Below are 14,658 nucleotides of genomic sequence, written 5' to 3' on the forward strand. Positions count from 1 at the left end.
CAGCCCTCAGGAATATCACATATTTTTGCAACAATCTGAGGAAGACCTAGATGAATGTTACAGACGTGACAGATGAATGGATAACATTCTTTATTTAAGAAATAACTTGTACTGAACTATAATTTGTAATTGTTTAGGACCTCATGTAAGAGAACATAAAATGACTAGTATTCGTGCAAAACAAAACTAAACGAAAAAAATGAGGAGATTGCAACATTTCATGACATGGCTCTAAGTGAAGTGAAAGACGTATCACTTTTTTTTTTTCTTTTTCTTTTTAGACAGTCAAGTCTCAATCTAGCAGGTACATAACATTTGAAGAGCTAACTTGTAATATGCTTTTCACTAGGGAAGAACTGCTTCAACATTAACTGCAAAATGTATTATTGTTCAGGTATGCCGTGCTGTGGGTTTTATATTATAGAAATTGCAACAGTCGCAAATAGGAAGTGAGAAATGGAAGCAAATCACATCTCATACATGTTGCCTAAACTGTTTGGATCCTGCAGTTTTAGCCAATGATTTTACCTCATTTTGGATGTACATTAACTTCATAGTTAAGTTCCACTGCAAGACTTTTTTTGACCCAACTTTAACATTTTGATCCAGGGAAATTTGTTTGAAAATGCGTGTAATATACATTGAAAGACTACATTTTAAAATTACAGAAGTCTAGGGCACTTCTCCCATACTGGTTAATAAAAATGGGCACTTAATTTTTTGCTGGAGTGACTTATGATTTGTTGGAAAGTGTGAAAATTACTAATTTGTAGTCTTTATGCTAAAATGTTGCATTGAAATCACAACAGTAGCATAAAATATGTTGGGAAGGGGTAGAGGGTTATTAACTAGCCCCTATCCAATCTCCTTTGCATAATTATAGTATGTTCAGCACTCATATGAAGAGAATAAAATATCACTGACCACAGACTTTTTACATTTTAAAGCTCAACTGAAATAGTGTACCGTAATAAAAAAAACCCTGACAATTCTCTCTCAGGCAAGTAACTTGCTGGTCATCTAAGTCACATAATTTGGGATATACCTGGAATAAGTTGCTCCTAATAGGTTTACCTACTTTATCTCGGCTACCGAAAGTGTATTATTGTACTCACTGCATAATCAAATGCTGATTTTGTATTTTATACTAAATTTAAAATGGCCAAAATCATTTCTCATCATGCTCAAGTTATAAAACACTGATACAATCTTAGTTATTTTGCACCAGTGGACTGAATTTAAGCCGACTTTGCCACCACTCACCTAAGTTCCACCTCTATAAACAGTTGCAGCCTTTTCCTTTGCTTCATTGCCAAACCCAGAAATTGAGCATATGCTTTTCTAGCAGCAGGTATGTAATATAAATATTTTACCTCCCAGTGGTGAAGCAGTAAATCCAGCTGGACTTGTAGTTAAAAATGTAGGACTGTCAATTGATTTTCCACCAATGCTGGAATTTCTCAGGTACTTGATTGATTGGACCTTTTCCTGAAAAATCTTGCCATCTAGAAAAAAAGGGGGTGGGAGGAACAATGACTTAACTCCATGCAAGTTTTTTTTCTTGGCGAATTAAAAAAAAAACCACACAGAAAACAAGTCAAAGTTAAGATTCATAACATATTATTTATAATAGTTTTCATTGGCTGCTTTAAAATAAAGTATTGTAAATATGTAGTATGCCTAAGAACTACAAATACTGTAAAATTGATTTATAAGGAGACATAAAACCAAACTGCCTGAAGTTAAGGCCCATACTTCGGGACTGCTAGCAAAACAGCAAGTCATACCTGGAAAAGGGTTACTTACTAATTACAGAAGATAGTTTGCATGGATCTACACAATCAAGAATTGTGCCTCTCGGGGCACCTTTCGAAGTATCAATGTATTTGAGGGGATGCATGCACAACTCACTTGAGGCACTGAACACTGACGCCTGAGGATGGAGGCCTGACCCATCCACCCCAACTGCTTATTAGTTCATTTGATTCATTTAAGAATCCTTTAAACAAAAGACTCTAAGATAGGGAAGGTGCTTTGAGCTATACAAGTGTACTTCTGAAGGAGCTACAATTAGTGACAATAAACACTTTTTCTCTGAGAATTGCCTGTATAAATTCACAATACTGGGAGACTAACAAACAGTAACAATCATCCAAAGAGAAAAGCCTGAGGAGAACTAGTTAGAGATGGCAGGAATGCTCTCCCAAATTGGCATTTAGATCTAGCTGTCTAGTCAAGCAAGTAATGCTGTATGAATTTATTGAGACCTCAAAATAGCAGCTTTGAAATATTTTTAGCATGTTCACAATGAGACATATTATGAAAGCCATTTTTGATCTCATAGAACGTGCTCTAAAGACCTCAGGTACTTTGACATGTGCAACATCATAACAAGCTTGTCTAAGTTACTTTGAAACTAGATGGATTTTCCCCTTGAATTGGTCTCCATAAACTGCAGTTGTAGTTAGGGTAGTGGTTTTCAACCTGGAGTCTGCAGCCTATGTCTAAGGGATCCGCGAAAGATTGTTGCTAGCATAGAACACTGGTTTTCAGCCTGTGATCTGTGAACCCCTGGGGGTCTACAGACTAGGTTTAAGATTTCAAAAGGGGTCCACACCTCCAAAGTTTTTTAGGAGTCCGCAAATGAAAAAAAGGTTGAAAACCACTGATTTAGGGTATTCACAGATAGATTTTCACATTGGATCTATGTAACCTAGCCTCCCCTTATAAGCTAATTTGGGTAACTGGTAAACTGAGAGTATGTCTAATCTTTGACCTGGAGGTATAATTTGCAGCTTGAAGAGGCACCTTATGCTACCTTGAATAAAGCTTGTACACTAAAAATAGAAATGCAACTGCTGCAGCATAAAAACCAGAAGGGGCTAGCTGCCCCAAGTATGTACCTGTCCAAGAAACTACCAACATGCTAGGGTAGCAAGCCCCTATCACCACTTGCACTGCCACAGCTACATTTCTATTTTTAGAGTGCTAGTTCAATCAGAGCTGGAAAGTACACCTTCAGATTGAAATGTAGACATACCATAAGATTAGTTTAGACGGAACTTTAAGAGACCTTTCAGATAGAGATAAAAGCACCATGTTTATATAGACCACTGAAGAGAAGGTGCAAGCTAGCCCTTTCAAAAAAACTCAACAGTAGTATGATTGAATATGAAGAACCCTGTAGGGTAAACTAACGTGGCTGCCTGAAAATCCTGTCAGAAAATTAGTGTCCCTAAAGCAGATCTACTTCAGTCAAAACTATGACTGACCCCTGACATAATAGACTTGAGGGAACAACAATTAACTCAAACTATAATTTGTTTTTATTGAACAGAAATGGCCTCTAATAGGAGAAAGGGTAATGAGAATAATAAAGAGGCCACTGAAGAATACCAAATGCATTTGGGATTGTGGATGTTTCATACCCTTGAACCTGAACATTTTATGCTGTGAAAGGATGTATATGTGGCTCCCAATGGACAGTGTCATCTAGAGGGTTACAAGCTTGCATACATTCCAATGTGGTGGATCTGTACAGGCAGTTCTCAAAGGAGATGTACTTAACGTGTTGCAAACAACCCTGTGCGTGTCAATTTAAAGGAACATCATCAGTTTTCCATTACCAGCTAAAATGCATGGAACTCAACTGTTCCCTGCAAACTATTTATGAGATGTCACTTAACATGATTTTAGTTATGTGAAAATAGCTGGCCAAGCTCTTTTATTACCTACTGTTGCATAAACTGTAATTTTCAGTAAATTGGTACTGTAGTGCATTCACACATTCAGGATGTGTGATCCACAGAGAACCCTAATCTAGTCTTCCAAGTACATCAGAGGCCAGGAACTGGAAGATTCTTTAAGTGATAGACTATTTGGCTTTGGGCAAGTAATTTACAAGTTAGGCTTATAGATGGGGGGAAAACTGAGATAGTTTACCAACCTCACGGGTGTTTACTTTTTAGAATTATTAATAGCTGTCAAAGATGAAAATGAAGTATAAAATATAGCCACTAATTATTAATATATATAGTCTTTGAGGGTTTATAACTAATAACCCAACCAGGTATCATGCAAAATATGAGGTCCAATTAAAGAATCTTTGATAGAATCAAAGTAGTTATAATATAGCAGAAGAAATTTTGGTTGTAAGACTCAATTCAGTAGCTTTTGTAGAAACATTAATTACATGGTAGTGTACAGCATAGGCACTCACAGAACTGCTATTTATAAAATTAGCTTAGTTTTCTTTTTAATCAAATAGATTGGCATTTCATCTTATAGTCTATTGCTGGTTAAACAAAATATTGTATCTACCTATGTGCAGGGAAAAGTAGAAGTTGGTGGGATTGTGACAAACATATGTATTAGTGGGAGGGTGAACTGCTAAGAGGAAATTGAAGATCAGTGTCAGTAATTCCAGGTCTGGGGGAGATCCAAGCACTTCTTCAATTATTTTCACAAATGATCTACAAACCTCCCGAGGCAGGGATGTAAGATGCCCTTCCTTTTGTTCCTGAAAGAGAAATGCACAGGTAAAATTACCTGAATGCTCAGTTTGTCAATTTATTTCATCACTATACTCTTCCATACAATAGATATGGGGAAAAGTTTTAGTATACTTTACTGAACCTGGAAGAAGTTATTGTGCCCATTCAGTATTACTTGCAATTAGCATGCCCGAAATACTAATCAAGTTACACAGGAACACTTTTTTTAAAAAATGGAAGTTTGTTTCCATGGAAGCACTTATATATAATCTGAAGTTGCAATGTTAATGACATCTATAGGTCTAATAATATTTCAAAATCTATTAATTTTTAACTACAATTGTATAACTATTTAACTGAATAAGGAGACCTAAGGTTCGACTTACCAAAATCCCACTAGATGCCTTTGACTTCAAATGGGAGTTAGGAGCCTGAACTATTTAGACACTTTTATAAGTCCTAGTAGGCATTTAACTGCCTCTTCTTCAGGTACTTAATTTTGTAAATCTGACCCCTAATCTGCGCTATGGACCAACTGCTTAGTAATGTTACTTGTATTACAACACAGAAGTGCTTGAAATTAGCAATTGCTATTTTTTCCCTGAACTCTTCTAGGAGTTAAGTTTAAAAGGCAAATCCACTTACAACAACTTATTAGAGTCATAACACACACACAGAAGTGAGACTATTATTGCATAGGGCATTGATTAGATCAAATTGTTAAGTGCTCACAATGTGTTCGGTGCTGTACAAGACAGACTCAGATGGTTCTGTACTGGGAAGCACAGCCTATGAGAGTCAGATGTAGAACAAAAGGAGCAGATGGGATGAAAAATGTCATTTTCTCCCCAGTTGCTTTAAACGTTAAGAGAGTTTGAGGTAATTGTTTCTAACAGGGGAGGAAGTGATGTGAATCAAAGATATTGAAAATTATATAAAAGATGAGTTTGAGCAGTGCCTTACATAATAGGCTTCAACTAGGGAACATGATCTTAAAAAAACAAAACTAGGAGTTTATGTACAGCTGCAACAGAAGTAATAACAGACACATGGAAATGCTGTGTAGGTGTTTCTGGAGAAGGTAAGTAAGAAGAGTATGGTAAAGGAAAAATGGGATTAGATTAAAATAGAACATCTGTAAGGAATAAGTCATCTAGCTTCATGTCATGCTCTAATTAATGCTCTTAAGAGGCATGCAACTATAGTTAAAAGAAAGGTACTCCTGTTTGTGGCAGTATTTGACTTCAGATTATGAAAACAAGTCAAGCCATTTAAAAAAATCCAAATTTCTTTATTCAAATGGAATGAGAATCCTAGCATCATAGCAATAATAAAGAGGTATATTATAGTCATATAGCCTATCCTTGAAGGGGTAATAATTTGTATCATTGCATTTTCTTAGGAAATAATATAAAAGTGACAGACGGTTATGTGTTAAATAAAGTTGAAACTGTTTCCAAAAACTTGTAACGGCTGATTACAAAAACACTAGCACTACCTGTGCTTTTCCTTAACAGTGAGATGAGAGTAAAGCCAGATAGATATTCCGTATGGAAGCTCTAATACATATTAGATGTTACATAGAACAGTGTTTTTCAAACCATGGGTCGTGACCCACCACTGGACACAGCATGTAAGGCCGCTGGGTCACCTTGCTCTGGTCAGCACCGCTGACTGGGACGTTAAAAGTCCTGTTGGCAGTGCTGCCCAGCTAAGGCAAGCTAGTGGCTACCTTTTCCGACACTGCGCTGTGCCCTGGAAGTAGCCAGCAGCGGGTCCGGCTCCTAGGTGGTGGTGGGGGGCGCGGCATGGGGCTCCGCATGCTGCTCCTGCCCCAAGGGTGTGTGGAGGCCGGTGCCTGCAGACAAGAATCACGCTCCTTCGCCTAGGAGCCAGACCTGTTGCTGGCCGCTTCCGCAGTGCAGCGTGGTCCATGGTGCCAGGACAGGCGGGAAGTCTGCCTCTGTACCCCAACTGTGCCGCTGACTGGGAGCCGCCGGAAGCAAGTCTGCACCCCAACCCTGACCCCACCCGCCAAAACCTGGAATCCTTCCTGCATCCCAAACCCTTCATCCCTGGCCTCAGCCCAGAGCCCTGACCCCCTCCCATACCCCAGCCCCCTGCTCCAGCTCAGAGCCCTGAACTCCTCCATGCCCAGCCCCAACATGCAGCCCTCACCCCAACCCTTTGCCCCAGCCCAGAGCTCCTTCCACAACCCAAACCCCTCATCCCCAGCTCCGTTGGGTCACAGACATCAACAATTTTCTTCAACTGGGTCCCCAGAAAAAGAAGTTTGAAAGCCAGACATCTTAGCGTTCCAGTGGCAATGGGTATAGGAATGAATCAACATCCCTTGCTCCTGAGGTTGGCAGGAATGGTGGTACTACACTCAGCCACTGGGGGTACTAGAGGATCTTGCATCACCCTCCAGTGACCTCTACAACTGATGTGTTCTGGTGAAAATATCACTACTTTATAATGCCTGCTAGAAGGTAGGAAGAGGGAAGAACTAATCTTTATGGGGACACTTGGAAAAGTAAAACTAAAAACACTGAAGAATGAAATGCAATTTATTATTTTGTGCTTGGTAAATAATTCCGTTTAAACTAGAAACGGATAAGATTAAAAGTACCTGCAGAACCTGACATGTTAGCAGGAAGTGATGCACCACTCGAGCTTTTAACAGTTGTTTGATGTTAAACATCTGTTGGTGATGGTTAGCTCTGATAAGGATTTCCAGAGCTGCTAAAAGAGTTTCCCAAACACCTTGCTGAAAAACAAAACAAATAGTATAAAACAAGCAGCACCAAATATAGTAACAGTTCTATCTCCCCCTCTCTGTTTTATAGGCTATGCTATCCTAGTTTCGACAGATTAAGAGGGTAATATGAAGCATTATAACTGAATCAAGATGCTTTTTACCAGTATTTGCATGCAAAGAAGGAAGAGGAAAACTAAAAATTAGTTCCAAACTCTGACCTAGAAGAAGCATGTTAAGGGGCATAATTTAGTTTTTAATCCTTAAAATTCTTTTAACCTCTATACCAAGTTTTGCAAAGTTAATGAAAAACATCAAAAAATTATAATTGTATGCAGTGTTGTAGCAGTATTAGTCCCAGAGTATTGGAGAGACAGGGTGGGTGAGGTTCTCTCTTTGAGGTCACTTGAAGAGCTCTATGTAAGCTTGAAAGCTAGTCTCTCTTGCCAACAGAAGGTGGTCCAATAAAAAGATATAACCTCACCCACCTTCTCTCCTAAAATGTACAACAAAATTGAAGGATTTGCAATCATACCCTTGCTATAACACTGAATGCAGTCATGAAGATCTGTGCTATATTTAGTTTTATTCTGGGTACAGACTATTTTGGTAGCTGTTCAAATCCCCAAACTAGTATGTAGAGAACCATTTCAGACTAAGTAAGGATGACGACGAAAAGGAAGTACTGTACTTTTCTTAGACAGGAATCCATTTTATCTATCTGTATAAAGGTGGTAAATACCTGTGCTTTAGACCATATCTTCCAATCAAGCAGCAACTCTTCTAATAATTTAATATCTTGTATTACTGCAGTGGAATCTGCATCAAGCATGAATTGTCCGCTCTCATTTATATTAAGAATCTCATCACTGCAGCAGCCTTCAAGAAGTGTCTTAAAACAGAAAAACAAAAGGACTTGAGGTTTTGATTGGAGTAACTGAAGACCACAATTACAGCCATCCATATTTTAAGAAGAGTTGTTTCCAGCCCATCCTTATCTGCATCCTTTCTAGAATTATGATGCAACATAATAGGCAGCAGGTTTAAAACAAATAAAAGGAAGTATTTCTTCACACAGCGCAAAGTCAACTTGTGGAACTCTTTGCCAGAAGATGCTGTAAAGACCAACAATATAACAGTGTTCAAAAAACAACTAGATAAATTCATGGAGGATAGGTCCATCAATGGGTATTAGCCCAGAAGGGCAGGGATGGTGTCCCTATCTTCTGTTTGCCAGAATCTGGGAGTGGGTGACAGGATGGATCACTTGATGATTACCTGTTCTGTTCATTCCCTCTGGGGCACCTGGCATTGGCCATTGTCAGAAGACAAGACACTGGGCTAGAACCACCATTGGTCTGACCCAGAATAGCTGTTCTTATAGGTATACTTAACCCTGCATCAGCACTGGATTAGCGGTGGACTAGACCTCCCAAAAGTCCTACATTTCTAGGATTCTATGATATTTAAAGAAACTCCACATCTTTGTTTACTAAAATGCCTTTTTAAGAGAAATCAGAAAGCCCAGAGAGCTTTTTATGGATTAGCAGGCCTACTTTCCAGAAGTGATTAGTGAGTTTAGGTGCCCAATTTGACACCTCTCAGGAGGGGCCTGATCCTCAGAAGATTGGTGTACAGCACTTTCTGAAAATCAGGCTTCTCTTAGGTGTCTCAAGTTGGCCATCCAAAGACTAATCACTTTTGAAAGCCTTAGTTAAAGACAAACTTCAGAAAAAACGTCTACAGAATTTAAGGATTGTAGTCCACTTTCTCAATAGGGCAATGCACACATACATCATATGCCCATTTCAAATAAACATTCTCAAGCAAAAATGAAGCTTTGAAAGATTCAAAGGCAGTCATTGGGATGGTCTCCTCCAAAGGACACCTATTCCTGTGTTTCCCAGAGAATCCTGCAGTTTTCCTCCCAGGTATAATACAATTTTTAAGTAAGGTTCATATGCCTTACATCCATCAAATACCCTTGTCTGGAATTCCTGTGCCTCCAAAGTAGATCAAAAACATTCCCATCATAGAGCAGGTGTTCCAGAAGAAATGCTAACAGGATTACTACATGTAAGGGATTGCATAGATAACAGTTTTTGCTTTCATGATTTATCCAAACTCTTCCTCCTCTCTTCCCAAAACATCCTACACCATCTCCTGTGATAGTATAAAGTGAACAGTGTCAATTCAGTCACCCTCTAAAATAATATTTTTAGCTTCTACTTCTGATTTAAGGTTTCACCTGTAGGTTTCTAAAATTGATCTTCTGTTTAGCTTGTCATCTTAAAATAACTTTGCCAAGTGGGGGACAATTATAGAAAACTATATTTGCAATTGTTTCTTTCCCCTCAAACCCAAGTGGTTTCTGTAACATTCTCTCATTTCACCCATCCTCTCAGTTTCTGGATTGAGGGCAATTGTTCCTGTATTGGACGGGCTCCAAACCAAAAACCTGCATCCCAAGTAGGGCTTCAAATCTAGGACTAAGAGTATAGAGGATCTTCTAAACAACCATATAGTCCAAATTAAACTATACAAACATTTTTAACAGCATTATACCTTCAAAATGTGAAATCCAACAATACACTTGGGTTTAATCAACACCTGATGAATCATGGAATATCCATTACAGTTTTCCATCTCTTGTATTCTCTGTTGATTGTATTTTGTTAATGAGAGTATAACTTGTAGTGCTAAAGCTTGAGTCTCTTCACAGTTGCTGATATCTATAACCTAAAAATAAGCCAGTTTTAATAATTCAAATGATAAACATATTTGATAGAGCTAGTGTAATGAGCAGATTTATAGATATTCTGTAAAAAGTATTAATTACATGACTCCAGGCTATAATTTGTCTTAAGGCTCAATTAGGCTCTCATATCTATAAAGAAATACTACTCCATTATTCTACCTAAAAACACAGGATTCCCAATGGAGTTAATGAACATCTTCCAACAAGTCTGAGACCCATGAAAAAGATCATCCTTGTTGAAGTGAATAAAAAGATGCTCCAAAAAATAAAACTAGAGCAGAAAAATGTAAACAGCTCCCTATCATTCTGGGAAATCACATGTGCAGCACCTGCTCAATGAGGTTGAGTATTTTACATAAAGAGGAGGAGACGCTTCCTAAATGCTATAAAAGCACCTTCATTTATGGCTCCTGGAGACCTAGAACATGGCAGACTGCCTATTACTATAGCAGTCTGGTCCAATGTTAAAACTCTATTACACATATCACAGAAGTAGTGGCAGCTGGGCTGCTGGATAAAGCTGGTAAACAGACAATACAAATATGGAAGTAGTTAACAATGGGAATGCAGTCCTGAACCCTATGAGAGACAACTCATAACATTTGAATTAAGTCAGAGGTGTACGAGAAGGAAGGCTCAGCTGACTTTGTACACATTCATATCCTACTATGTTGTGTACATGTAACAATGCTGCATTTACAACACCTGTGCTGTTTGACAGATCTAAAAATCATGCTTCATTGATGTGAACGCTGTGTATGGTAGAATGTGTAGTTATGTAAAACTTAAGTAACACAGTAAAAATTAATAGGAATAAATTTCCATTGCAGATTTTGCCTGAACACCAGAGAGCCTCATTCCCATACAAATTGATTCCCCTATATGACTGTTGTCAATAAGATAATAATTTGATGGACTGCGCAAATGAGTCTTGGAATCACATTAATAAACTTTGGGAAACCAAATATTCCAAGTACAAGGACTCCACTTTAGCCCCAGTACCTGCTTTGATTTGTTTCATTTAAGTTTTTTTTTTGAGATAATCATTCTGAGTAAGGGATTTAGTTTTGATCAGACCTTTCTGTTAAGCTATTTTTAATTTAGAGTTTACCCCAAAAGTAAGCAAGCCCTATGAACTGCTTGTGCCCCTTCCCCTGCCCAGGATAGCATCCTTTTAGGTTTAAAGACATTCAGATATTATTAGATCTAATTTGCACCATTTTGTCAGATGTGCACAGTGCATAAAAGAGGTGAATTTGGTCCCATACTTTTATTACATGCACTATAACCACACAAAGTCTTCGTGCTAAAAAAAACCAGAACTCCTATGAAGAGGTCCACTGTATTTCAAAACAATTTTTTTGGAACAGCAGTTTGTAGCCAACACATGAATTCAAATATTTATATGTGAATAAGGGTAGCTTTTGAAGAAACATAATGGCACAGATTAATAAAAAGAACAAAAATTACGTTTTCATTATATAAACTCCAAAATATTTTAAACGCAAGCCATATCTTGATATTTAAGAGGCTAATACCGCCATAAAGTCATATGCAATGTACATTAACACATTATATTTACAATATTTTTTAGTTTAATTTGCACAGGAACTTGCAGGATATAATCACGGGCTGTTACAACAGCTTCTAGCTTTTTTTAAGATGCACAGTAACCACATTGCGTTGGTTGATTATGTTACAAGCTACATTTTCCATAATGTCAAAGGCATAATTTTTAAAAAGTAAGTGAGAATACTACATTTCAAAATTCTAACAAGAGAGCCAAGTCAAACCACAATAGATGTGCTAGACTGAGGGAGGGGAAAAAAAAAAGTATTTAACAACTTTATAACTCTTACCCTAGCAAAGAGAAAGACAAATGCACCTGTTCCTCCAATCTCATGCAGTATGCCCTGAAGAGTTTTATATTCAACAGGCTGAAGCATTTTCAGGTGATGAGGATCCAATAAATTGCTCTGAACTTCTTTTGAACTGAAAGGTCTCTGTGAGGGCACAGTTTTCACTTGACCTTTCAGCCTAATAACAGGTTCATAGATGGTGTACTGAGCAGGGCAGCAAGTGGTATAGACAACAGCGAGACTTTCCTGAAACATACATTTAAGAAAGTTCCAGTTTCTAATCAGTTCTTACTTTGCCTTAAAGAATACAGAATAAGCTTATGGCCTAGGAAATACAAAGCAGTAGCTTCAATAAACTTGTTTCTATTCCTCTCTCAAAATATCTTTCTAAATATACATTTGAGAGGCTGAGACACAATGTGGTTCCCAGGCTTTAGTCAAGATATTTGAAAGATAGATTTCTGAAAACAGTCACTATCTGAGATTTCCCTTCCACCTTTCCCCCAAAACTTTTAGAAGTATTGTACATAAAAAAAAAAAGGGGGGGGGAGAAAATTTTAGCAATGCCTCATAAAAGTAGCACCTGTAGTCTTTATTAAGTAAAAAAGGATTGCTAACACCACAATTTTCACCTTCAACTCTTTGCTCTCGGGTCTTCTAATCTGCTCACATACCAACATTCTTAAGGATGATGCCTAATACACAGAAGACTACTTCAAAAGCCTCAGTAAAGGAGGTGAAAAGGTAATGAAATTAGAGTGAAATTCACTTCTATCATAAAATAAATAATTCACCCCTCAACTCCAGACAGGGCTAAATAGTACAGAAGAAGCTTGCATGGGGTTAATGTCATACTTTTAAGAAAAACAGGCTATGCTTTTGTTTGAAAAATTACAAAAAAAAAATTTAAAAAATTATCTGCAAGTCTTAAAAATGAACTCATTCATGAACAGACAACTATATTTCTCTAGTTATGTCACTCTGGTTCATTAGGCATTCCACCTACATCACTCTTCCATCTCCTCTCCCCTCCACCCCATTCATAAGTCTCTCTAATACCTGAAGCAGAGGTGTGTGCAGGAATTTAAAATTTCAATGCGTTTTGAGGAGCATGCTAAAAGGTTTGTGTGAACACTCCCCACCCATGCCCGGCACTCCAGCAGATTTCTTGGGACAGAGGCGGGGAACGCCCAGCAGTGGGGAGGCAGCAACACTCTGTGTCCCTGCAGCCCAAGGAAGGGAGGAAGCAGCAGGGCTGCTAGCTGCCAGCTGTGCTCCTCCTCCCCCTACCCCTGCAGTTGCTACTTCTCCTTCCCTGCTGCTAGAGTCCCAGCCCTGCTGCTTGCTTTGCAGATCAAGTCAGGGGTGGAGGCAGAGGCAACAAATGGGACTCCAGCAGCAGGGAAGGAGAAGCAGTAGCCATAGGGGTGAGCAGAGGAGGAGCTCAGCTGGCAGGCAGCAGCCCTGCTGCTTCCTTCCTCCCCAGGCTGCAGGGCCACATGGAGATTTTTGGGGAGGCCCATGTCCTTGCTTGTCCTCCCATTGTCCACGCCTTTACCTGTAAGCTTCATGTTCAGCCAGACTCAATTAACAGAACAGCAAGTGAAGACAAAATAATCTTGATGAATAATGGAGGAGGCAAAAGTCATCCGCTACTTGCTAGTGTTGGTGCCATTAGGCATAGCCCTAGATAACTCAGGAGGGTGGAAAACCACAGTGTTAATGAAGCCTTTCTGTACCAGGCCTGAATGAACCAAAGTTAATGCTATGTTTGTCCAGAGTGCCTCCATGTCTAAACTCTGATTAAACTCACAGGTCAGAATTGAGAATGGAATGTGTAACAGCTTCTTATCAGTGTAACACTGACACCAGGAGATAGTAAAAAGGGGCCCAGAGGAGGAGGAGGGGGGGAGGCAAAGTAATAAATCCAGGAGTAAACCAACCTAACAGCCTTGAAAAGTTACTAACAGATGAATTGTTTGCTGTCAAAAATGATTTAACCTGTTAATGTAATCACTAGCTATACAATGTGTCTACTATATGGGAGGGGATTAGAGGAAGGGGGGTAATAGGAATGCTTAGCTGAAGTCATGTATAAGAAGAGACACACAGCTTATGTCTGTGTGCTTGATTTGAGATGTGTGTGTGTCTCCGAGCATCCTGCTATTTGAGATCTCAAATAAACTTTAAAATGCTTCTCCACCTTGGTGTGTTTATTGGAACAAAGCACACCGGGCAACGAACCACTCTTTGCTGCCTCAGGCCTTTTGGGCTGGCAACACTAGCAAGGTGCCCAACTCAACACCCATTGAAATCAATGGGAATTCTTTCCACTGAGTTCTCATTGAAGTCAATCAGGCCTCAGGGAAACTCCCATTCTTGGAGAGCAGAGGGCCTCAAACGAAAACGCAAAACAAACAGAACTACAAATAAAATCTCTTAAACAGACCAGGATTTCTGTGCCAATGCAAGTTAAGGCCCCAATTTGTTAATGCACTGCTAAGAGTTTAAGAACCCAGGCTTTAACTTGGACTAGAAACTTACAATTAAAGGTCCAACGTCCACTTCTTTCTTTTTCATGAAGAGTTCCTTAATTTGTTCACACTGTAGAATGTCTTTACTTATGTATTTGGAGTAGTTGGTCATTGTTTTGCCATATTTACAAGGCATTATAGAGGTAAAGTCTGGCCCACAGGCGTATAGGTAGAACGCTTCCTCTGGACCAATCTTTGCACCTAAACAGAAAAATAAAAATCTAATTATCTATCTTCACACTGTCTACAATAATTC

The 14,658-nt window shown here is 38.8% G+C and overlaps 1 protein-coding gene across 1 annotated transcript in view; it reads right to left on the bottom strand.

Annotated features, from left to right (window-relative positions):
• Window positions 1-14,658, bottom strand: part of LYST (lysosomal trafficking regulator) — a 156,813-nt gene that overhangs the window by 80,252 nt on the left and 61,903 nt on the right. Inside the window, exons 16-22 of the mRNA XM_045009357.1 lie at window positions 14,413-14,603; window positions 11,869-12,114; window positions 9,817-9,990; window positions 7,994-8,143; window positions 7,126-7,263; window positions 4,321-4,519; window positions 1,374-1,505 (exon numbers count right to left, since the gene is read on the bottom strand). Of these exons, the coding sequence (XP_044865292.1) occupies window positions 1,374-1,505; window positions 4,321-4,519; window positions 7,126-7,263; window positions 7,994-8,143; window positions 9,817-9,990; window positions 11,869-12,114; window positions 14,413-14,603 (1,230 nt within the window). The remainder of the gene's footprint in view (window positions 1-1,373; window positions 1,506-4,320; window positions 4,520-7,125; window positions 7,264-7,993; window positions 8,144-9,816; window positions 9,991-11,868; window positions 12,115-14,412; window positions 14,604-14,658) is intronic.

The sequence above is a fragment of the Mauremys mutica genome, chromosome 3, assembly GCF_020497125.1.
Source record: "Mauremys mutica isolate MM-2020 ecotype Southern chromosome 3, ASM2049712v1, whole genome shotgun sequence".
Classification (NCBI taxonomy): domain Eukaryota; kingdom Metazoa; phylum Chordata; order Testudines; family Geoemydidae; genus Mauremys; species Mauremys mutica.